Genomic DNA, 26730 nt, shown 5'->3' with positions numbered 1-26730 from the left:
GATCCATAGATACCTACCATTTAACGTTAACGTCTGTTCGTTCTTTGACCAAACAACAGTAGAACCTGGATGATCTTCCACAAACCAGTTTCCATAGCAACTGATGACGACCCCACGTCCCTCTTCCACAGAGAACTCACTGATTGCCGTACCGTCTGTGGGACAAATCAAAATAAAAACCCTTGCATTGGTCACATATTGTATATGTGTTATTATCTTAAAAGATATGAGATGTATATTTTCAGTCAGCTGATATTGATTCCTTTAATCAACCTTGTGGGGCTAACTTCAATATGCTATATTTGTTAGCACCCTTTACCGATATGTTATACGTATCTTCTTCTTGCTTATGAGGCAGCAGCATCTAAGTAATGTCCCTCAATTGTTGTAGCCAAGTTACAGTCTGTGGAGTAGGGTGTGTCAGGTCCATGTTGTCAGGAGGTCGGAGATCAGGGCACTCACTCAAGATGTGTTGAGCAGTCTGTTCTGGTGCACCACACTGGCAAGCTGCTGATGGGCGTAGCCCCCAACGATGCATGGCTGCATTGAAACGCCCAACTCCCGTTCGGATCCGATTTAGAGACACCCACTCACTCCTTGGGAGTGAGTGGGTGTACGTATCATTGTGATTTATCAAATTTATGTATCACTGAAATTTGTTAATAAATTCATTCATTCATTCATTCATTCATTCATTCATAAATATGATAACCAGTTTCAGTTTATCGCGGGCTGACATGGGGGGGGGGGGGGGGGATAAGACTGGGAACGTAGCAACAGGGAAGGTTTCTGGAGTTTTTTAACATCATGCCAATTGAGTCGGTTTTATGCCACATTTTTATACGATTGTTCTTTTCAGTTTGACTTTGCATGCATGTTCAGTTATCTATTTATTTATCATGTACTTATTCGTGTTCTCTCTCTCTATACATATATTTGTTATGCTTCCTCATTTATATGCAAAAATCCCGCACTGAATTTCCTGTAATGTTTTTACTGGACGATTAAATGAATTGAATTGAATTGAATAACCACCACCACTCTATTTTTTAAGTGTGTTGCAAGACAATTATTCATACGAGACCTTTTGCCACGACAAAAGAAGGGGCAGACGTCAACAACGAGAAAACTGCAAAGGAGGAATTGGTTAGAAAGTAAAACGATTTTGATACTTGTTCACTAAAATTCAGAGTTTAATACCTTGACTTCTTCCCGTCCGAATCAAAAGCCTAAGAATGTTTGAATTTCGAAATTTCTCGGATTTCATGAAGCATGTCAATTGGTGATTTGAATGACAATTGCCTTACCTCTTGTGCAGTGGAATTTTGGACAAAAATTGGGACACATCATACATGACTTAAAAGTTGAGAGTCTTGGTTAATGCGAGTAAAAGCAGAAACTTGATGTTTGGTGACTTTATCAGGATTTCATGGTGATGGATGAGTACTACTTTGTCAATTCTCATCTACTGATTAACTTCTGCTCAGTATGAAATAAATTGAAAACCTGACACATTGGGCATGAGGTGGGGTCAAAAGATTTCGGCGAAAATAATCCAGCAGTGAGAAAGGAAGGTATTTTTCGAGGCTGCATTTCATTTTCCTCGCATGTCCTGACTGCGACATACACTGGACTCAATGTTCACAATGCGCAACATCTACGTTGACAGAAGTTTACCATATACCGGTATATTATAATTATTGTCAGTCTCAGATGAACTGAGCACATTTGCTGTGCTGGAGCCCCACCTTCCCCATGATTTTTTTTTATTTTTTTTTTTTTTTAAAGAGTGATACTCGAACAGAAATGAATTCACTGGACTCATCTGGCAGTCTACAATGGTAGATGGTGCTGACGTAAGAGTTTTAACCTTTTAGCCAAGGCGTGATAAGCATTCAAAGGAACAAAGATGCAATCCGAGGAATTTCTCGAACGAATCCACGTCATCACCACGACAGTTCGACGACGGATAGCACCGAGAAAGCGTTTGAAGTTCACTGACATCCCAAGGCTATACAAGATGCCAGGCGTGTGAGTAGGTTCAGCTGGAATTCTACCGATGCTGCTCTTAATACCAAATGCTATCTTCAGACAAGCTTTGACGGAGATTGAGGGAGCATGCAATGGAGGGCTCCTATCTCAGATGGGTCTGTTACAACGCTGTGTCGTCGGGGCACATTAATGTCACCGTCAACAAAACATGCCGCGGGGGCCGACACTACAATTTGTCGCTAATTATCAGCTTGACATATATCCAATCATGTAATCACGCGCGATGTGTGCAAGGTTTAGAACACACGCCATCTAATGTGCAGTTTCCAGGTTATTTTCACTGAATTTTATTTAAATTTATCGAACTTGAGATAATACGGTGTAAATAATCATGTTTATGAAATGTACTAGTACGAGAGATTCTGGGACTCCTCAAAGCAGTATCGAAACCGGAGCAGGAGTGGGGTGAATAGTTGGAGAAACCTGAGACTATTCTACAGAAGCAAGGTGCCTTATTCAAGGCAAAAAAGACGAGGGAGGCCAGGAGGTGACTTGCAAAAATTCACCAAGGCGTCTTGTTTAAGACGAGAACGCGAGAAGGTGATGACTTTTACGAAGACGCTAGAGCCTTGTTTAAATACTGAAGGCAAAAGGCAACTTGTACAAACTCGCCAAGCCGTGTTATCTTACACGAAATGCGAGGAGGCTTGCTAACTCGCCAAGTCGCCTATGATCACGGGAACTTTTTTCCAGATAATCCCCCCATCACACACACACACACACACACACACACATACACACACACACACACACACACACACACTCTCTCTCTCTCTCTCTCTCTCTCCTTTGGTTTCGATAATACTGGGGAGTTTCAAGAGTTTGTCCTGATCGCCTTCTCATTTTAAACAAGGCGCCATGGCGAGTTTGTACAAGTCAACTTCTCGCATTTCATCCTAGACAAGACGACTTGGCGAATTTGTACAAGTCGTCTTCTTGTCCATAACAAGGTACCTTGGCAAGTGAGCACAAACCGCCTTCTCGCACTTTCGTCCTAAACTAGGCGACAAAGAGACATGGCGAGTTTGTACAAGTTGCCCTCTCGTCTTTTCGATTTTAACGAGGCGCCCTGGGGAGTCTGTGCAACTCGTCTTCTCGGTTTCACGTCTTTAAGAGGGCGTCTTGGCGAGTTTCTACCAGTCACCTTCCCACCTTTTTGGCCAAAACAAGGTACCTTCTCGGGACACTTTTAAGATTACGAATTGTCGATATGTACCTTGAAGAAGCAGCAGTGAACATGAGCATGAAAAATCACGATAAACTAGTCCGATTCTACAGGTTTTGACCCATCCCTCTCATCGTCACAAATCTGCCTTTCAATTCCCCTTCCCATCCATCTCTAACCCCTCCCCCCCCCGAAAAAAAAAATGTACATGTATATAGGACCTAAATTCGAGGCAGGCAAACGGGTACTTCTATTAGTGGTTGAATATCTTCTGTACACACACACACACACACACACACACACACACACACATATATATATATATATATATATATATATATATATATATATATGTCAATTTTGAAGAGGATAAAGCGTTAAACAAGTGATCAATCGCTGTTCTATATAATGAAACTCAAATGTATCAAAGAGTGTAATACTATTTTCCATTATCATTGATTAATAGATAGCTAGGCGTTCTTCATTGAACCAATGTTTTCTTTCGGTATATCTTCTTTACTTTTATGTTTCATTGCTATATGATACGGGATGGTTTCCGTTCCCTGTCTTCATACCTGTCATATACAGCAAATACTTTATCATGTTTATTCAGAGCAATATATTGTTCAAAAGGTGATCTTTCCAGTGTTAGACTCTTGCATTTTAAGTACATCTTTTCAAAAGGCAAATTCCAGAATCCACATAATCAAGTGCATTTCTACATCTTTTCCAGATGGTATGAGCATATTCAAACATCTAAAATCTATGTTCACATATTCTCCTCATCTTTCCCCCAAAAAGGAACGTAGGTTATAAGAGATCAATCTAAAGCGGAATTAATTATTAGAGAAGAATATCATCTGTACTGCAAATTCATCTGAAATTGGTGTTAAACTTTTGATCTCAATAGAAAATACTTGCTTCATTTTACCTCGGAAATTGAAAATGATGAAATGATGAAAATTTCGGAGGTAAATATTTGGTATTGAGATCAAGATTTTAACACCAATTTCAGCTAAAGACTTGATTATCATTATGCTACAAACGATCGTTTAAACGATTCTCAACAATAAACACATGTGTCTACATTACTACTGTACATATTGTAAATACAAGACATGACATCTACTGTTAGAAGGAATGGCCTCGCCTAGCCTGCTTGCTATTGCTGTTTCTTTTTACCAACTTTACTGTTTTTTAACTTTTGACTATTAAATGTTTGTTATCGATGTTACTGTTTGGTAAATAAATTCCATTTCAAACTTAGATATCATGCGACAACTTGAATTGAAACTCTCGTAAACGACTTCTCCGTCTTAACCCCCCCCCCCAAAAAAAAAAAAAAATATATATATATAACAACCCACAGGTAAATATTTTCAATTTCCTTAATTGCAATAAGCTACTCGCAAGGCAGTCCAGGAATCACAATTCTATGATGTTCCACGTTTTTTCTCGCTAGAAGGAAGCTATGAGTAACAACTTCCCCCCCCCCCAAAAAAAAAAAAAAAAAAAAAAAAATGACACTGAGAAAATCAGATTTACATTGAATGCCATAATGCTTGTTCAGAAAAAGCAACCCGAATTAAAAGGTGCTATCCATCGAAACTCTCTTGCCCTTCGAACAGTTTCTAGTTCATAATTTTTCACAAAGGAACTAACAGTTGAACTCTGCAGACAATAAGCACAAGTTAAATTTTTAGATTTGGAACATGTGCTCTTCATTGAATAATTTAGATTTCACTTCAACATTGTAGATAAACAACACGGACAATGAAACATCTTTGCATGCAAAATAATCCGAAGGGAAAAATAGGAAAACATACATGTATATAGGAAGAAAAAGAAACAGGATCGTTTGAACAAATTGTCACCAGAGGGACAGACATTGTGTGTAAGTGGCAGTAATGATAATGCAGCGTAGATCTGCTAATATTTTTACAAAATAGTGTTGATCATTTTGTTCTGGAACAAGGCCTTCCTGCTGGGAACCTACCTTGGCAAAGTAACTCTGCGAAGCACTCCCGCGACTCGACGTCGTCGCCATGACAGTCCGACTCCGGACAATGCCGCGATCGCATTTGAACTCCAGATCCACACGACACCGTGCACGGTTGCCATTCACCCCAGGCACTCCACTCGCTACTTCCTCCTATCGGTAGCAAAATAGCGGCATGCAATTATGGCATTATATCACCATGCGCAAGGGCACATATCTATACGTATGCAAGCATTGTGTTTTCAGTAGATTCATGGAGTATTACATTGGAATCTTAAGACTCTATTATCATTCGATTGTTTGTGCATGGGTGTGAGCCAATAGCAATCTTCGAAAGTTTACTGACTAAAATTACAATGCCAATTGTGGAGAACAAATATCCTTCCACGTACCGACAGCATTGAAGTCATCGTCATTGTTGTTGATTGTTTCGTCATTGTTGTTAATTGTTTCGTCATTGTTGTTGATTGTTTCGTCATCATCTCCGTTCCCTCGATCCCTGTTAGCTTCCGCTGGCTCCGGACACCCGGATGGAATGCATCGCTGTGTCTCCTCAACCGGCAATGTGGATTCAGCACATTGGACGGTCATACGTGGACGGCAAGAGCGCGAGCGCGTCTTGTGGCGCTCCTCGCAGGAGCAGGCACTCCATCTTGTCCAAGGCTTGAAGATCTCGCTCGAGTCCTCCACACTGGGAGCTTCTGGAGGAAAATGCAGAGACAAAGTGTTGGCAACACTATAAATCACAACCCAAAATATGTTTTGGAAAAGAGTGCAACGATAGATATTTATTTTCAAAAAGCAAGAATACGGTAAAAAAAAAGTCGTTTTAATTTGCCCCTAATTTGTACCTCGAGGGTAGGCTGTTTAAGAATTTGCGGCACATTCAGTAGGACGCTATAATCAATGTTATATGTTAGATTTCTGCCATAAAACAGTGCGGATAAGTTAACCAACATTAGAAGATGTCCCTGATTGAGAGCAAGAATGAAAACTGTTAGGTTGGTGACACTTCTTCTAATTAATGTCAAAAAATTCAACGCCCTTTTCGCAATTATCTAGAACAAGGGGTATCTCATTTAACAGCGAATGTGTGTGAACGTAGCGAATTTTAGGTTTCGTCGGGTTCGTAAACAGTTGCAGTCAATTCGTAAACAATTTCCATTGACGCCAACAGTTTTTCTTGTCGCAGAAATAACTGACTATGTTCAACATTTCTTTGCGATTTTTTGCGAATACCCTTCTTCGTAAACAGTTGAAAGTGGTTGCTAAATAGTCGTGAGCTTTTGCAGACGGTTGTAAGACCGTCGCTGAAGTTCTTCTTGATTCGCCAATACTAGCGACCACGTGACAGACGTGTAGAGACGTAAAGCAATCGCCACTGGCCATGTATCTCAATGCACTGACCAGCTACAGACCAGGCGTCAGAGCTCGTCTTTAATCTTTAGGTTGGTGTCCTTGTAATTCTGGATGGAGGCTGGGACTATCCTCTAAACTGGGTCCTGGAACATGTCATTTTTACTGTCAGGAAATTCTTGAATAAGCTAATGACATCGCCATCTGCCAGTGTCTGCGGCAACCATCTCCCTAACCACACCAGTCCTTCTTTTCTTCTTCATATCTTCAACTTCTTTCTCCCTCTTCTGTCGCACGACATCTGCACAGTAGCAACCTGGCAAAGCAAATCTTCAAGGACAACAGCACGTTGGACCTCTCTTTGGCAAAGTTTTACATTCTCGAAATCCATCTTAAAACAAATTCTTCGGCGGTGGTCAGAAGAAATGCTGGTTATGCCACCTTTCTGTAGGGTTCGATCCAGAGATTCGCCGGGTATATTACTAGGAATTAGCAAAAGATCTCAGAAGTTCACAAACAGTGGCAAAGGACTGGTAAATAGTTGTTAATCTTCGCAATACCTGTCGTTAACATAATTTTGTTTACTGTCACTAATAGTGGCCCAATAGTGGTCGCAAACATTCCCGTCACTGTTTCTATTTGAAGACAAGTGTCGCTACATTTAAAATCGCATCGTTCGTTAGCAGTCCGTAAACGGCTCAGTGAGATACCTCTGAAACACTATTGTTAAATGAACTGAGCCCTCATCAGAGAACAACCTCTCTTCAAACCAGTAGGTATATCTACTCCTGTCCATCTCTATTTTCAACTCATAAACGGCTGATGGTCATTTGCATGAAAACGGTGAACTTGTTTTCAATGTTTTCAACGTAGGAATATTTTCGGGAAAAAAGTAACAAAATTATCATTCAGGGAAAATGTGGAACGGCTATGGTGGTACAAGGTATCTCTCATCTCTCGTTCCGCGTGTACGTCTTTCACTGTGTACCAAGTCTATAGAGGTGGACGAGCCCGGGGGGGGGGGGGGGGTTGCTCCCCACACGAGGGAGCATTTGTATTTTTAAAACTTAAATTCAACGATACGATGTATACATTTTGAAACGATCTAGGAATATCTGGAAAATTTGAATTAAAAAAGTAAGAAGGGAAAATGTGGAATGGCTAAATCATGCTGGTCACACTATTTTTTTTTTCTCCCTCCGCGTGTGCATCGTTCACTGTGTGCTACTAGTAAGTCTTCCGGGACAATGTGAATCGCTAATTCAGTGAATTAAGATAACTGTCACCTTGTTCTGCGTGTGCGTCTTCACTATAATGTTGTAAATTTAGAGGTGGACTGGGCGGGGAGAGGCCGGAGGTGTGGAAGGGTGGATCCCTGTCGGCATCAGGGAGCTTTTGCATCTTTAGAATTGAAAATCAACGACGAGGCCCCGTTTCATAAAACTTGTTATCAGTGACAACTGCCTCATTTCTATGACAAATTTGCTCTCAGCCAATAAGGTGCAAGGATTTCAGTAGCTTTTAACAACTATGACAAATTGTCACTGATAACAAGGTTTATGAAACGGGGCCCTGGTGCGCACTTTTGGTGGAATATTTTGAATTCGGAACGGTGTTAAGGAGGGGGGGGGGGGGTGGTTCAAAGGTCAAATAGCGTGACTCCAACCCCCCCCCCTTTTTTTTGGACCTACCTTCATTACTGGATTCCCCAGGACAATTTTGCTCGTTACAAGTGACACTGAGCGTATAGTCTCCTGGGCAGCCGCCAACAAGATTCTGTTCTTCGTCGACACACTCTCTCCATCGAAAATCGACGCCACCGCCGCACGTCTTGCTGCACTTCGACCACTCGCTCCATGATGACCATTTTGGATTATCCTGCTGGACAGCTGTGTGGACCGGGATGAATAAATGGTAACGTATATTATTGCATGAGCTGGCCCATACTGGTAAGAATTTTGTACCATTTGCTGACTAAATTTCAGGCTCTCTCTCTCTTGTTGTCAATTTATTTGTTTGTTTGTTTGTTTTAGGGGGGTCAAGAGTCAAGGGTTAAAATTTTAATGACATGACACCAGCCTCTTTCTTGGCCTACCTTCATTTCTACGACAATTTCCCTTGTTACACGGGGTATTGCTCGTATAGTCTCCTTGGCAGCCCTCAACTTGATTCTGTTCTTCGTCGACACACTCTCTCCATCGATACTTCTTGCCAGGGCCGCACGTCTTGCTGCACTCCGACCAGTCGTTCCAAGGTGTCCACCTTGCGTTGGCATTCAATTCTTCCCGGACGAGAGCTGTGTGGACCAGCATGAAGAAATGATGTTATTAGTATCATGTTGGAGTAAAATAACAAAGTGCGTTATACGTGATAAGTGAAGCCTACTCTTTATGGCAACGAGCGCCTTGTTATGGAGCGCATGAACGAAATAGTTTGCCTCTGCTCGGTAATATGCCTCAAACACATTTCTCAGACCCCGTTTACAGTGCGGGGCTGGGCCGAGCCGCGGCCGAGCCCGGCCTCAATTGCGGGGCCGAGCCCCGCAATTCTGTCCGTTTGCAGTGCCGGGCTCGGCCCGGGCTTTTAATTCAAACCTTTCTATATTTTGTCGTAGTGGCGCTCTGCTTGTAAACAAACGCTATTTGGTATGGTCTGGTTTCCAGACTGTTTACTAACTGGATTCCGTAGCGACGAAGTCGCCGTTCGGCAAAGGCCTTTGCCGAAGGAAAAAATCCTTTGCAGGACAAAACCACCTTAAACTATACTAGTTTTCGACGTTGAGTGGGTTAATATCCTAAATAGCGAAATAGTACGGGCAGAGGGTCTGGAAGCCAGACTAAATTTGGTACCGCATTTGGCCCAGTTTGCGTTTACACTGAGAAAAGGTCGGGCTCGGCCGCGGCCGAGACCACCTCCAGAGCGTGGCCAAATGCGCGGCCAATTTTGAGGTTTGAATTTTGAGGTTTGAGGTTGAGGTGAGGATTCATCTTTTAACTTTTTGCAAGATATATAGAAACCACTTTATGAAATGTTTGAGAGCATACAATTTTAAGAGGAATTAAACATTGATTCGATAAAAAAGGGTTTTGAAATTGGCTTAGAGATTGAAAAACAAAGTAAAACAACGCCATCCTGATAAAATACAAGGTGGTTCCCACCTTCTATTAGGATGTCTTTGTGTTGGATATCTCAGCCATTACAAAACCGGTTTTCATCAAACAAACTTTGAATTTCTCTTAGAATTATATGCTCTTTCATACTTCATAAGAGGTTTCTCATTATCTCAAAAAATCATCATCATCATCCCCCCCCCAAAAAAAAAGGAAAAAAATGTTGGAAACCCCATGCCCCATCTCAACCGAAACTGTACCATCCCTTTAAACAATTTGTCAGAAAAAAATATCTGACAAAACACTTCATGAAATGCCCGCCCCCCCCCCCCCCCCGGTGACAAGAATGGTCCGTCAATAACACCTGTAAAGGTATACGTTTCATGATTTTGCATTGAATGCATTGATAATCTCCTTCTATTGTTATTGTCAGATACCAAGTTTGTTGTCAGGTGGTTGTGCTGGCAGGCACCATTATGAAGATTACCTGAATAATCATTACATCCGAGATGCTCATCTCAGTGAATTTAAAAACCGACATGCCCTGTTGGTACGAATGACCTTTTTCTGCTCACGCGCAAAGGGGAACCCCGAACTGGCATAAGCTACCCTGACACTTGCACGATTTTGGCTTTGCGCATGGTTTGAGCATTGTCACGTATCATTTCGTGCCAATGCGAGAAACATTCGTGGCAACCTGCGGGAGGATGCTGGTCAATGCGGTCAATGCGTGAAAAATTTTTGAACTGTTCAAAATTTTGGCACGACGAAATTTTTGGTCAAGTTTCGCGAACCCTTTGTGAACTATGCACAACCTCTGCCCAAACTAGCCGTACCAGTATACAAATAATGACTGCTATGAGGGGCACAGTTAAAATTATGGGCCCAAGGTGATGTGAAAACCATAACTATGCCCGAAGCGAAGCTGAGGGCATAGTTATGGGTTTCACATCACTGAGGGCCTACATAATTTTAACTGTGTCCCGAATATCAAGCTGTCATTATTTGTTTTATATACCGAAAATATAGATTCCGAAATATAGATACCGTAGCATTCGTAATCAACGCTGATCGACAGCGCGGCGGTCGTATCATTGGTGCGTACATGTGACGTGATCTATGTGTACGGGGTTGCAACTGTCTGTCTCCAAACGTATATTACAGGGCACAGTCAATCAACTGTGCCCCGGGCACAGTAAATCATGACGTCATTTTGATCAACAATGGGGCACAGCTATTTTCATGACTCCCCTTTTAACCAATCAGATGAGAGGATTCTATATATGAGGTATATAATACGTACTAATGCGTGTCCATCAACCTAGTGGCACGCAGGTCACGACTAAATCACGACTAATTCGCTAATAGTTCACGACTAACTTGCGTATCCTTTGCTCATAAAATACGCATACTCCCGCATAGTTTTCGCATGTCAATCGCATAGTCTACGCATGATGTGCGGATTAAAGGAAACCAAAACCCATATATGAATTTGGATTGAATGAAAGTAGCAGTATAGATCATAAAATCAGCCAAAGTTTGAGGAAAATCGGCTGTCGATTCAGAAGTCATGATTTTTTTTTTTTTTTTTCGGTGCAGCAATTTCTGGACAAGGAGGATATTACGCAATTCAAGAAAAAGTGTCATTTTTCATGAAAAGTACATAATTAATCTACAAACTATACTGACATAGGTTAGGGGTGATATTATTTCCTCTATTTTGTGAAAGAGGTAAGCCAGATGCTATTTCATAATGTTAAAAAGTGAAAATATTTTGAATTTTCTTTATGTCTTCTATACATCGTTGTCCATAATGATGTCATGAACTGTGGTAGTCTCCTTGTCCAGCGGTGGCGGCAGCGAAACATGAAAAATTCATAACTTTTGAATGGAATGTCCAATTTTCCTCAATAAACTTTTACTGATGAGATCAATTAATATTGCTGCTTCCACTCAATCCACATTAATTATATTGGGGTTTTGGTTTCCTTTAAGTGATCAAGAGCAGTCGTCACAATACAGACCAATAATAATCTGTTCGTATCATGTACAATGACACTAACCAGCTCCTCCTTATGACAGAACCTCTGCAGTCAAAGACCAGTTGTTCAAAGGCCAAAGACAAGGGAAGGAAGACAGTTAGTGGGTCGTGAAGGACATTTTGTGATACACGATAATGTTGTTTGTTGAATTTTTCAAATGCATTGCATTAAAAGAAAAACAAAAGATAAAAGTGTTGGTTATAGGATATATAAACTAAGCTTGGGTGCAAGTTGGATTACAATTTCTTATACTGTAGTTTTGTTGACATATTCCGAACGTTGTTGTTGTTTTTTTTTTATCCTAATGATGCAGGGTTGTTTAATTCCAAAACTTGGATAATGTTCCTTACTTAGAAGGTTCGCTACTAGTATGAAGGTTCAATAATCCGATAATGGCATACGTTTCACAATCTCAATCATGAAATATAATTCCTTTAGTGACAAAGTACGGTGATGTGATTAGATTTTTAAATAATGTATGATATTAAAGCCAAAACATAGTTCTGTTACGCCTGCAAAAGTTGTCAAATTTCGCTCCCAAATGTGAACGTATGCCTAGGAAATGTGCGGAATAACGCTGTAATAACAAGATATTTGATGGGTAACGACAATTAAGCAAAAATGTTCAGTCTCAGAACTTACCCGAACGGGGTCAGGCTAAACTCGGACTCGGGGATAACTCGGCCTCGCTTTGACGGCGGGCTGAGTAACTGTTGTATTGGTTGTCCCTCTGGATTGTACAGTGTTGTACTATGGGAGCGGCCTGTATAAACTACATTGTAGCGCTTCGCGTTCTGGCTACTCGCAGTAATTGCCGAGTTGTTAAAATGCGCGCATCAAAAAACCTCTTTGGCGCGCATGCAAAATTAGTGTGCGCCTATCAAGCACCTCTAAACACAATCAAAGACGCTTGATAAACAACAACAAAAACTTCAAAGACAGCGCGTCTCAGCAACTGAGGTTCTTCTTCTTCTTCTTCTTCTTGCTTATGAGGCAGCAGCAGCTAAATAATGTCCCTCAATAGTTTGTTGTAGCCAAGTTACAGTCTGTGGAGCAGGGTGTGTCAGGTCCATGTTGTCAGGAGGGCGGAGATGGCGGGTGGTATTCTGAAAATCTTCCTAAGTTTCTTCCTAAGTCAGAAACTTAGGAAGTGCCTAGGAAAGACAAAATTGGTATTCTGAAATTTCTTCCTAGGCACTTCTTAATGCAAATTACGCCATCCTTATCCCCGCCCACGTCCTTTACTAAGCCAATACGAAATGCCGTATCATAAGGAACTAACCAATGACAATCGCATATTACTATGACGTAGGGTCAAATACACGAGTGCGCGGCATGTCCCCTTTCTCACGCTCATTTAGCGCATCAAAGTACATGTGCGCGCAATGACTGACAAGCGCGCCTATCACGATGCTTGCAGTTTGCTATTCTTAACAACGTACTAAGGACAGGGGTGGGGCTTTCCTAAATATTTTCCTAAAATTCTTTCCTAAGTGCATTCTAGAATACCAACTTCTTCCTAAGTCAGAAATTTGCATATTCCCGCCCCCTTCCTAAATTTCTTCCTAAGTATACTTAGGAAGAAACTTAGGAAGATTTTCAGAATACCACTTAGAAAAAAATCCTGACTTAGGGAGAAATTTCTTCCTAGGAAGGATTTCAGAATACCACCCCAGGGCACTCACTCAAGATGTGTTGAGAAGTCTGTTCTGGTGCACCACAATGGCAAGCTGCTGACGGGCGTAGCCCCCAACGATGCATGGCTGCATTGAAACGCCCAACTCCCGTTCGAATCCGATTTAGAGACACCTACTCACTCCTTGGGAGGTTTGCTCCTGGGGGGGGGGGGGGGGGGACAGATGTATTGGGCGTGACAACGAGTTGGGCAGGTCGTTGGGTGTCTTCCCAGCTTGTTCTCCATGTCTGGCAGATGTTGAAGTCTGATCCTCTCAGCGTTGCTGCATGGCGGGAGAAAGGGCGGCGAGACTTCAGTCGCTGATGCCGCTGACCCAGAGTTACAGAGCCCTCAACTACGTCGTGGAGGAGGTCGTCCGGGTTGCTGGAGGCCTTGGTGACCAGCCTATGTGTGTGATGTTCTCGGCGCATAGGGGCGGAATCGATGCCTGAGAGAACAGGTAGGAATTCTGTTGGTGTAGGCCGGAGACATCCTGTAATTAATCTCATGGTGTCATTCAGAACTGAGTCAAGTTTCTTGGTGTGAGAGCTCCTACACCACGCAGGGGAAGCGTATTCCGCGGCACTGTATACCAGTGCTAGCGCACTAGTGCGGAGAGTGGTTGCACTGGCACCCCATTTTGAGCCTGCAAGTCGGCGAAGGAGGTTGTTCCTTGAAGACACTTTTGCACTTATGGCCTTGAGTTGTTCCTTGTAGGTCAGCTGCCTATCCAACTTCACTCCAAGGTAGGTTGGTGTAGCATTGTATGGAAGAGGTGTTCCATCAAGAATGACACTGAGTTGCCGATTAGCCTCCTTGGTGTTCAGGTGGAAGGCTGTTACCGTTGTCTTGGACATGCTAATCTTGACTCTCCAGATCCTGAAGTACTTCGCGATTTGCGACATATCTGCAGTGAGGGTATTCTCTACATTTGACCAGGCTCTGTCAGAGTGAAGAAGGGCAAGATCATCTGCATAGCCATACTGTCGTGAGGTTGTGAAGGGGATGTCACTGATGTATATATGTTGAAGAGCAAGGGGGATAGTACAGAGCCTTGAGGAACTCCATTCCGCAGTTGCCGTGGTCTGCTGGACTGTCCATCACTAGTCTTCAGAACGAACCTCCTGTTGGCTAGAATGTTGCAGAGGAACCTCACCATGTGGCGATCAGGGATTGTCTTTAATGATTTCAGAGTCAGACCCTGGTGCCACACAGTGTCATAGGCTGCAGTGAGGTCGACAAAGATGGCGCCGGCTTTGTGATTCTTCTCAAAGCTGTCTTCGATGTCATTGGTCAGCTTGACAATTTGGTGGACTGTATTCCGACCATGGTGGAAGCCCGCTTGTTCATCTGGTAATTGTGGGTCAAACACAGGTTCTATCCTCGCCAGAAGGAGACGTTCCAGAAGCTTGTAAGGGACACAGAGAAGGGAGATTGGTCTGCAGTAGCTCTTGGGGTAATCAACTGGTTTGTTTGGTTTTGGGAGAGCAATTACAGTAACTTTTCTCCATATCTTAGGGATGACTTGGTTGGTGAAACAGCAAGAATAGAAATCTGTTAACTACTTCTGGCATTTGACCCCGCAATGAATAAGGAATTCCGGTGGGATGTTGTCCGGACCTTGGGCCTTTCCACTCCTAAGTAGGGCTAAAGCATTAGCTAACTCCTCCTGAGAGAAGGGGGCCGACAACCATCCATCCACTCCCGGGGCCTGCCATAGGTTGGTAGTCTCCTGTTTCACAGATCGAGTGTGGGCCTTGTCACAGTCCTTGAATCGCCCATTGCTAACAAGTTGTTCCGCGATGGAGTTGGCTGACACGGGACATGTTCTAGGTTTGTTACTGTTTCCAGTGAGGCGTTTGAGAGTCTTCCAAGCAACTCTGCTAGAGTGAGTGAAGTCTATCCCTTGCACGGTTTCTTCCCAACGTTTACGGCGCTTCCTGTCCAGACAATCAGTCAGTTCTGAGCCTTTGGAGGAAGCCATGTCTCCAGGTTCAGATCGCAAGAACTGGTTGTAGATAGCATCACATTCTTCGTCCCAGGTGGGGATGTAGTGTCGGCGAAAACCGCGCGGGATAGAATTCGTTGCTGCCTTGATAAGTATATTGCAGAAGTCTGAGTAGGCTTGGTCGATGTCACCAAGCCTACTCAGTTCAAGTTCGAGAATTTTTTTCCAGTCGGCCTTGCGGAAATTCCAACGCTTAACAGGCTTGGTTGTGACTGGTCGGACTGGGTTTACCGGTATGAGCAGTGATGGCCTGTGTTGTGACTTGGGAAAGGGGTCTAAGATAATCCGGTGAGGTGATGGGCCTTGAAAGTTGACAAAGGCTAAGTCAACTGAGGTGATGTGCGTATAGGTTTGAGGACCGCGCGCTGTCCATTTGTTTTGTACAGGATTAGCACGCACTTTCCTGTTTCACGTCTTTTCAGTTATAGGCCTCGTTTGGTATTATACAGCAGAATATGGCGATCACAAACTGCGTGTAAATTGTCTGAAATAGGGTCGAGTTTTCCCTGAGACCGAGTTAGTCTGGATCCTTCTGGAATAAAAGTCGGTTTTCCGACTTTTATTATTTTTCTCAAAATACTCCAAAACGAATCATCATCCCGGCAAATCGCGTCAGCCAGGTAAGCTTCTTTGTAGACTCTTTCGATATACTGCAAGCAAATATGAAATGGTGCCAGACGGGTTCTCAAACCCTTACCAAAACTAGGTTTTCACTTTAAGCACACACACACACACACTCACACACTCACACACTCACACAGGGCCATAGACACGTACAAACATCAGATTTTGGGAACTGGGATCGTAACTTGTAATATTTGAATTCTGATGAAAAATATTTTTCTCCTTTATACATAATCACCAGGATGAGTAACACATTCTTTTTTATAGTAAGAAACAACAATGAATTCAAAGGCAGACCCCCCCCCCAAAAAAAAAAAAAGAAAACCAACAACAACAACAACATAATGTGTGTTGCGTGTGTGTGTGTGTGTGCTGATCGTTACTTTTGAAAGGATCCTGCTTGTTCCCCTGGTCATGATAGATCAGCCCATTCGCACCCGCATGTAACTACTCGACAGAAACAGTTATTAACAGATTATCAAATGACCTTCGGATTAACGAACCTTTTTCATTGTCGGATTAACGAGACTTTGGAATGAGGAATATTGATGCGATTTTATGCAAAGGTATTTCATGTTAGGACTACCGAACCTTCGGAATAACGAACGTATTTCATTTTTGAGACTTACCTATCTTCGTAATAACAAACATCCCGGCAAACATCATTGCACCTTTACCCACCTTTGTTTCTCAGACTTCCTCATGCTCCTTTTAAGATTTGGTGTTTCTCAAAAACAATGTGCCCTCCAGTCACTACATTATAAACACTTTCTTTGCTCTGAAACAGTTTTCCGAGTTTTGAACGTTTTTGATGTTGTTGAATTTCTTATTATCATTAGATACAATCAAGTATGCCTAATTGGAAGGGGAAACAAGTTATTTTGTGATCTAAAAAAAGAAAGGACAAAACTATTGCAAGTAGTGCTTTGGCAATGAGTACGAAAACGTAAATAATGCGTAAATGTGTCGGGAACATGACGTATCATTGAGTTTCACTGAGAACACTCATTTCTTGAACTACTCGTAAATTCGAAATGACTAAAATTGGCCTACGCGCTACTAAATACCACGTACTGGCACGCCATAATGCGGTGCACTGCGCAAGCCCAAATTCGTGCAAGTGTCAGGGTAGCTATGGACCCCGTTTACAGTGCGGGGCTGGGCCGTGGCTCGGCCGCGGCCGAGCCCGCCTTCATTTCAGTGTAAACGCGCAAGAGGCCAAATGCGGGGCCAAAATTGGCCGCGCATTTGGCCACGCTCTGGAGGTGGTCTCAGTGCCGTATATTCGGCACTGGGTGGTCTCGGCCGAGCCCGCCTTCATTTCAGTGTAAACGCGCAAAAGGCCAAATGCGGGGCTAACATTGGCCGCGCATTTGGCCACGCCCTGGAGGTGGTCTCGGCCGCGGCCGAGCCCGGCCTTTTCTCAGTGTAAACGCAAACTGGGCCAAATGCGCGGCCAATTTTAGTCTGGCTTCCAGACCCTCTGCCCGTACTATTTCGCTATTCAGGGGCCTGTCTTATAAAGACTTGTGATAGAAATCAATCACAAGTTTCTTGTGAGCTGCAATGCAAGTTGCGATTGATTTGGGGACTTGTTATTGATTTGAAGGATTTATAAGACGGGGCCCAGGATATTAACCCCCTCAACGTCGAAAATTAGTACAGTTTAAGGTGGTTTTGTCCTGCAAAGGATTTTTCCTTCGGCAAAGGCGGGACTTCGCAGAGTCGATTCGATTCGATTCAAAGTTAATTTCATTTTCCGACAAAACATAAGTTACACTTCTTTTGACAACAGAGAATAAGGTAAACAGAAAATTATGTATTGAAAAGAATGTGCAACAATTGAGGACCTTATAGTAATTATACATTGTTGTAAAAAAGAAACAGAAGTGATCGAAATGAAGTACATGTATAACTTTGCTTAAAGTGCGAAAAATGGAGAGACCCACTAAAAAGACAGAGCTTGTAGAATGTGGGCCCCTCTGGAAAAATAACATCAATGGGAAGATTAATTGAAGCATCATAAATACAAAAGGAAAAAAAAGAAGAAAAAAAAAGAAGAAGAAGTCTGGAAGCCCACTGAGAATTAGATTCACAGATAAATACATTCACTTTCATAGACGCGAACAAACATAGAAAAAGACTAGACAACGAAACAACTACTGAAGAAAAGGCTGTACGGGACAAAACGGAATGGACAAGACTAACAAACAGAAGACAAAATAGCAAACGAAAATGCACAACAGAGACAGCGATCTTCGACAGAAGCATGTCAAAAGAAACAGATGATAGTTGTGGAGAAAAAAGTGATATTGTAACGCCTGAAAGGAGAAAAGCAAGGAAATGAAGGGACGTATGAACAGGAGTAAGACAGAAATTAAAGTCTTTGACGCTTTAAGCGATAGCGTAGATGGCAGCAGACATCCAAAAGAATACAATTAATTCTTCAAAGAGGAAAAAAGGTAATTAAGTCAGTATGTGAGAAAGAAGGCCAAATGGCTAGTTCAGTACTGTAGAGCCATACGATTGCAATAGAAAGGACTTCAGTCTCCTCTACATGCATTTAATATTCTTGCTTATATCTCTTTAAGATCTATAATGTTTGTTTTATGTTATAAGTGCTGTCTGGGGCAAATTATTTGTATAGGGCCCCATTCCTCTCTCTCTCTCTTCTTTCGATCTTTAAAATAACAACAACAACTCTTGAAAGAATAAATGGGGAGTTTTTTTATATCGTGATTCAAAGAATTCCAATAATTTGGGCCTATATAAATAAGTGTATTTTTAGCAAGGATCGTGCGTAAAAGGGGTAAATGAAATTCATTGGAACGCCTAGTGGGATATTCATGAAATGATTGGTTTTTGAGGAACATAGAATCAAAAATAGATGGAAGCAAATTGTTGCAATAATTGTACATAAATTGGCCTAAATTATACAAAAACAGATCTTTAATTTTTAAGAGCTTGCTAGAGGCAAACAACGTGTTTGTATGAGAACGTACAGGGGAATGGCAGATAACGCGGAGGGCTTTCTTTTGCAAGAGGGACACTCTTTCAGTAAATTCTGATGCGTGTTGCCCCAAACTAAAACTCCATAATTCAAATGAGACAATGTTAACGACGAATATAACATAAGTAATATTTTTTGTGGAATATGAAATTTCAATCTATTTATAACACCTATATTACGCGATATTATGTTACAAAATATTATCAATATGTGATTTCCAGGAAAGTTTATCATCCACAATGACCCCCAAGAATTTAATATTTGATACTCTTTGTAGATGAGAATCATCTAAAACTATATTTGTGTTTAAACTATCAACAGTATTACTAAAAATCAATTGGCAAAGGGTCTGGAAACCAGGGCCCCGTCTTATAAAGACTTGTGATTGATTCAAATCAATCACAACTTTACGATTGAATGCAAATCCATCTTATAAAAAAGTATATGATTGAACTCTAAGACGGAGAACTGCAATCAATCAATCACAGGTTACGACTGATTTGCAGCTTTCGAGAAATTTGTGATTGATTGATTTCTATCACAAGTTTTATAAAACAGGGCCCAGACTATACCAAATTGCGTTTGTTTACAAGCAGAGCGCCACTACGACAAAATATTGAAAGGTTTGAATTAAAACCCCAGGCCGAGATCGGCAGTGTAAACGGACAAAATTGTGGGGCTCGGCCGCGCAATTGAGGCCGGGCTCGGCCCAGCCCAGCACTGTAAACGGGGTCTTATTGGATGGGCCCTCCATTTTTTTTTTCGACACCACTGTTACACCACCATTGAGGGAGCCAAAATGCCAGCACATTTGCAACATCACTCTCAGGATTTTCACACATCGCAATGGGTTGGTGACAAAAGCTCATGATCAAACGGTCAGATACTCGTGAGACGATCACAGACATGTTGGTGTCCCACATTTGAAAGGGCCCAAAATTTTGTCTGCATCAAGTGGTGCGACATTCCTGCGAGTAAGCTACTGCAGAAGATGCTAAGGTTGTATGAGCTAATATTGTAGTCCCAATAATTGCTGCGACACATTTGAGGAGGATGAATCTACGCCCCATTCCGAGCCGATGTATAATTAATGATGACGATGATGATGATGTTCGTCCTTCGCAGGTGAAGGCGACCACAGCACAACTTCTCATATCACTACTCGATGTATTCTTTGACTGAAGCATGAAGTTGCCAGTTTGATCATAAGGCCCTCGGAGATCACGATTTATTTTTATTATCATTAATATTATTATTATTATTATTATTATTATCACCATTATTATTATTATCAGCATCATTATTTTGCTGTAAAAGTGAACTTAACATTGCACCCATTCTACAGGCGACATTAACGTGAGAATACCTGAGGGGCAACTTACGGCGGAGACATGGTCGTCTGTTGCAGGGTTGATCCCGGAGCTTCATGGACTGCCCGCCGTCGCACTGCTGGGGCACGGTGCACAATCGAATTCTGTTCCGAGAACCGTGTATTCCACAGGTATCCGAACAATGGGTCCACCGATCCCAAGGGCCCCAATGAGGAGAAGTTTCTATGCGTCGAACTTTTGGAGATCAAGGAGGACAAAAACGATAATGACTATGAATGTAAGAAGACTGTATGTCAGTTCGTATGGCAAAAGCTCAATGTCCGTCAACCTAATATGGCAATCATGTACAAACACAACAGATGCATAACTCGCGGGTGTCATGCCTAAACAGTAACATTACCATAATGTCTTTCATTTTAATATATTCTGAAATGACCTATTATGTCTATCGCGTGTATATATGAAATTTCTTCTAACAGCCGCACATTCACTAAAAAGAAAAAAAAAGAGGGTGAAAGCTCCACAGCGTCATTGTGACAGTAATCTAGGCTAAAGACACAACCTCGTATCAAGATTGCGAAACTGTTTGGAACCGACATTTTTGTTTATCTCGGCAGTCTAATTAGATTTGATATACTTAAGTGCTAACAGACCATTATATCACTTCAGATTCGTGCTAATTTCACCGTATGTCTAAAGCATGCATGGGATATGCTCAGAGGGCATCGATCGCCTTTTCATCTCTCTTCAAAGAGATCGTACAGTTTTGATTGAGACCTAATTTCAGTTTTCTAACATTTTTGGTGAAATAATGAGAAACCTCTTATGAAATATGAAAGAGCATATAATTCTATGAGGAATTCAACGTTTATTTGATGAAAATTGGTTTTGAAATGGCCGAGATATCCAAAAAGAGCGATTCTAATAAAGTGTGGGACCCATGGCACACTTTATGTTTTACGGTATGTTTTACTTTGTTTTTAGATGTTTGAGTAATTCCAAACCCGATTTTCATCAAATAAACTTTGAATTCCTCTTAAAATGGTATGCTCTGTACTATCATGTGTTTTCTTGGTATCTCGCAAAAAGTTGAAAGCCCAATTCTCATCTCCACCAATACTGTACCATCCCTTTAAGCTCCTTCCACTCCATTCTCCTTTTCATTTGCACGTATTTATATAACAATAATGATAATGATAATAATAATAATAATAACTACAGAAGCACTCTGAGAGCGCAGACCTCCGCCAAGCATGCAGCTCATTTCCACCACTGATCTTGTTTTTCCACAGAGATCAGTGATTTCCACCCATACGTACTTATAGCATTGTGTGCTGAAAGCCGCCCGATATCCAAATATAGAAGCCTTTGTTACGTCATAAACCCTCAGCTGCACGACGCACCTCGCCCTAGTAGAAACTAGAGCACGCACTTTAGTGCGCGCATGCAAACCTCAAATACGCGCAGGCTGAACTCCAAAGTTCATTGACCCTACCTGCCAAAATATCAAAAATCCTTCATAAATTCCCCCAAAATTCTCGGATCACTACCAAAAGTTAATCGTTTGTTACTTGTGTCATTCTCAACCTTTCCTGCAAGTTTCATCCCAATCCGTTAACTACTTTTGAGTTATTTTGCACACGGACAAACTAACTAACAATCACACAAACACGCAAACCAACGGTAACGAAAACATAACCTCCTCTCTTGGCGGAGGTAACTAGAGAAGCACTCTGAGAACGCAGACCTCCGCCAAACATGCAGAGATTTCCACCACTGATCTTGTTCTTCCAACATATATCAGTGATTTCCACCCACACGTACTTAGAAATAGCACTGTGTGCTGAAAGTCGCCCGATTTCCCAATATAGAAGCCTTTGTTACGTCATAAACCCTCAGCTGCACGGCGCTCCTCGCCCTAGTAGAAACCAAACTAGAGCACGCACTTTAGTGCGCGCATGCAAACCTCAAATACGCGTAGCCTGAACTCCCAAGTTCATCGACCCTACCTGCCAAAATATCAAAAATCCTTCATAAATTCCCCCAAAATTCTCGGATCACTACCAAAATTGAATCATCTGTTACTAGTATCATTCTAAACCTTTCCTGCAAGTTTCATCCAAATCCGTTAACTACTTTTTGAATTATTTTGCACACGGATAAACAAACAAACAAACAAACAAACAAACCAACGGTATCACGAAAACATAACCTCCTCCCTTGGCGGAGGTAATAATGTGGATATGTACCACTCAGTCTGAGTGCTCAAAAGGCATGAAAAATACCTCACACAGCATAAAAGAGAGAAAGAAATAGAGAAAATAAAGAAGGAATTATAGTCATTGACTAATCATGTTATGAAACACGTGTGTTTTCAGTGCTGTCTTAAAAGAATCAACTGGGGAGATAGTAAGAATGTGTAAAGGAAGCTTGTTCCAAAAGACCTATCACCCCACATGTTGTTGTTGTTGTTGTAGTTGTTGTTGTCGTTGTTGTTGTTGTTGTTGTTGTTGTTGTTTTGGTAACTAGACGTGTATGAGGAGGTCAGTATTGCAAGAACGGCGTGATCTTGTGGGAATGTACTAAAGAAACAGAGAAGTATCACTAGCATTTTCCTTGCACCTTTGTCTTCATTAGATTTGAATCTGATTTATCACATTATTCTCGGTGTTGCCGAGGAGGCCAAATCCTTTGAATGCAAAATGCATTGAATGCTATCAGCTTCTAAACCTGTGTACAACATATTTCAGTGTGTCTCTTGTACGCATTCTAGTTTTTCTTCTTACATTCTCTCTTGTTCGTTATCGTCTGTTGCTTCTCATGGATAATTTGACACCCATTTGTCAATTCTGTAATTTTGTTTGCTTTCGCTTTGATTTCACCTTGCATAAATCCTGAAAAAAGGGCAGTTCACTTTTTTTATGAAATAAAAAAAAATGTTGTCCAATCAAGACCGTTTTCGTTGAGAGCGAATCTCTGGTTAGTACACTTACGATAGTCTGGATCACAGGGTGAGGGGTTGCACACTATCTCTTCCGTTTTGTCACCCGGACAACCGTCAGCCAGTTTCCCTGACTCTTTGCAGTCGCGGTACCTTGACTTCTGGCCCCCGCCACAGGGCTCGTCACACGTAGTCCAGCGCTGCCATCGGGCCCAGCTGGGCGCTTAATGGAAAGGAGGTAGATTACTCTAGTGCATCGTAATGGAAAGTTAGATTGTTGAAACAGGTCAAGATGCCTGAAGGGGAGAAAGCGTCGTTGCACGCCGCCGAAGCGCCTTCCCGTCCTGGGCAAGAGGCAAAGATGGGTTTTCAAAAAGTCGCCTCCTCGTCCTAAGTAAACCTGTACAGTCATCTTCCTATTGGACGTTCAAACTTTTGTATGGCATCGTGAATCAGCTGGACTTTGTTGTGTTAGATAGGTTGCAATTGGTCGCAATTCAATTATAAACCAACCTTAGCTCTCAACAAAACAGAATCGCAGAACTGAAGATGAGCCCCGTTTCATAAAAGATGTTAGGATGGCAACTCTTGCTGGAATGGCAACTTCCAATAGCAACAGCCAATCAGGAAGCTGGATTCTTGTCGTTACCATGACAACTGCCATTCCAGCCAGTTGTTATCGTATCGACCTTTATGTAATAGGGCCCAGAGGACAATGTTTTTCACGTGATAGCATAATCGTTCTGTTAAGTTAGTGCGCAAATATTACAGCATGAGTGAATGTGTTAACTGCATTCTATCGCATTACAAGAAAGAAAATGTTTTTAAATTCAGTAGGTTCTCACTGCGTATTAAGGGGACAAACTGTTCTCTTATGCCAATCAATATGTTTCTTTAAGGGGATCTAATAGTTTTGGTTGAGACCTAATTTCAGGTTTCTAACATTTTTTTGGTGAGATAATGAGAAACCTCTTATGAAATATGAAAGAGAATGCAATTCCATGAGGAATTCAACGTTTATTTGATGAAAATTGATTCTGAAATGGCCGAGATATCCAAAACAGAGCAATTCTAATAATGTGTGGGACCCACATTTATTGCGATTTGTTTTACTTTGTTTTTGGATGTTTCAATCATTCCAAACCCGATTTTCATCAAATAAACTTTGAATTCCTCTTAAAATGGGATGTTCTGTACTATTTCATAAGTGTTTTCTTGGTATCTCGCAAAAAGTTAATAGCCAAATTCTCATCTCCACCAATACTTTACCATCCCTTTAAGTTTAAAAGATCAATTTATAGATGTATACTTACGAGGACATGCTTGAGTATTACACGAACCCTTCTCTTTTCCTCCGCCCTCACAGCCAATGGATGGTTTCCCATGTAGCTGGCAGGTTCGTCTACGAAAATGTTCACCTCCTCCACAGGAGTGACTGCACTCACGCCAATTGTCCCATTCTCCCCAACTGGGGCGGTCAATTTCTGCAGATTAGGAAAGAAGCATCATCTACTCATCTACCATTACCAACGTCGGCGTACCTGCCGTGGTCGTCATTGTAATCATCATCGTCACCACCATGCAGCAGTGTTAAATATGCAGGCGATGTTGTTGGGACCAAATAAATGAATGAATAAATAAAACGAAGATTTCAACGAAGCATTTTTTAAAGGACTGGTAAGTGTAAAATTCTGAAGGCCAAATTGCCCGAAGAAAATTATCTGAATCAAGTTGCATAAAACTGGCCTCTAATCAAGGTCGCTAAAAAGATGGTTCCTGTTCCCTGGCACGGGCCTTCATCGCCAACTGGGGCTGCTCGGAATTTCTTCCTACCATATTTTTCATTCACTGCCTTTAAAAGCTGAGAAATGCTAACCTCTTCGACTTATACTTCGTTATTACCAATAAGATCCTAGCCATACTTCACACTACTTGTACAATCTAGGAATAAGTTAAGGGTTTGTTCTGGGAGCCCAGTAACAGGACTTTTATCAAAGCGTATATAAATATGCAAAAACAACAACAACAAATGTAACGATAATCATACTTAATGAAATAAAAACAGTAATTACAACAATGATAGTGAAATAACATTTTCGGTGGATCTTAGGTAGTGTGGGGAGGCTATAAAATTACATGATGATCTAATCAAACTCTGCACCAGCTTTAACATGTCATCGTACATCACACGATGTACGATTAGAGATATCTCGTTGGGTATACTTTAAATAAGGAAGTTTCGTTTTCCGTACCTGGATGACCACAAATTGGAAGAATGCACGTCTCAGTTTGAGAGTAAACCATGCCGGGGCACCTATGGAGTTCATTGCCTGCTCTAGAAAGACACTTTCTTTTACGGTGACGCGTTCCGTGATTACCACAAGTGGCGCTGCATCGACCCCATTCTTGCCATTGCGCCCATGCTCGACCATCATCTGATGCGGTGAAAAACAAATGAAAGGCGAAGGGCGACTGATATGAGATACATTAATCAGAACTTCATGATAGTCTGCCATAAACAGAAACCTCACTGGGAGCCACTCGTACATTCGTCGATGTGACACTTTTTTGAAAAGCGTCCCCATCCCCTCAGCTGGGAGAGCATGAACAACCATTGTGGGACAGCATTCTTCGTCAAAGATTGCTGAAAGGGTAATGATAAAAAAAAAAAAATAATGTCATTGGCTTTGACTCTATATTAGGCAGATTTCGGTTTGGACGATCGATGTGATCTACAATGCAAAGTTTCTGACCATGGTGTGTCTCAACATTAATCCAATCCTGCAGAACTTCCTTTCATATTAGATTGCGCTCCGAAATCTGGCTTCCTTACGAAGTAACACACAAATGAAAAGCAAACAAACAAACGACAATGACCTGGTTTCACTGTATCAAGAGGCAAATCTTAGTGCCGGTCTTATAGTGTGGATAACTTCAACAATACAACAGAATAAAAAATCACAGAAAACCTCTGGGTGCGGTATAAGGATTTGGAGCCGCTGTGATTGACACACGCTTATAAGGTCTCATTGCAAATTCAAATCGCAGTTCGCGTTAGTCGTGCAAATCGCAAGCTAACTGTTACACTGTACCTCGGCCAGGACACCTGTTGTTATGGCAGTCTTTGTAAAGCCTGTCGTCGCCCTGACAACCACGTCCGTATGATCCTGAAGGCATTAAACACATGCGCATTTTCATGCGTTGTCCACCTCCACAGGTCCCCGAACAGCCCCCCCATTGGGTCCACTGCGTCCAGGAGCCAGGTTCCTCTGTCGCAAGATAAAAACATATAATACTCTGCTGCATTCATCACTCTATGCAAAAACACCTAATTGACGGTTTATGTGGAGGCTAGAAGGTGTTACGTTATCTCCGTCGTAACCAGCAGTTTCTATGATTACATATAAACAGTATACC

General features: G+C 41.8%; 1 protein-coding gene across 1 annotated transcript in view; it reads right to left on the bottom strand.

Moving 5' to 3' along the window:
* Positions 1-26730, bottom strand: part of LOC140238588 (SCO-spondin-like) — a 39507-nt gene that overhangs the window by 5369 nt on the left and 7408 nt on the right. Inside the window, exons 4-13 of the mRNA XM_072318489.1 lie at positions 26406-26582; positions 25566-25748; positions 24627-24797; positions 23366-23536; positions 20424-20606; positions 8668-8868; positions 8264-8461; positions 5609-5917; positions 5214-5369; positions 18-155 (exon numbers count right to left, since the gene is read on the bottom strand). Coding sequence (XP_072174590.1) covers positions 18-155; positions 5214-5369; positions 5609-5917; positions 8264-8461; positions 8668-8868; positions 20424-20606; positions 23366-23536; positions 24627-24797; positions 25566-25748; positions 26406-26582 — 1887 coding nt within the window. The remainder of the gene's footprint in view (positions 1-17; positions 156-5213; positions 5370-5608; positions 5918-8263; positions 8462-8667; positions 8869-20423; positions 20607-23365; positions 23537-24626; positions 24798-25565; positions 25749-26405; positions 26583-26730) is intronic.

Source organism: Diadema setosum, chromosome 15 (genome assembly GCF_964275005.1).
Source record: "Diadema setosum chromosome 15, eeDiaSeto1, whole genome shotgun sequence".
NCBI lineage: Eukaryota > Metazoa > Echinodermata > Echinoidea > Diadematoida > Diadematidae > Diadema > Diadema setosum.
Note: the sequence above shows the minus strand (reverse complement) of the source record. Positions and strands in the feature narration are given on the sequence as shown.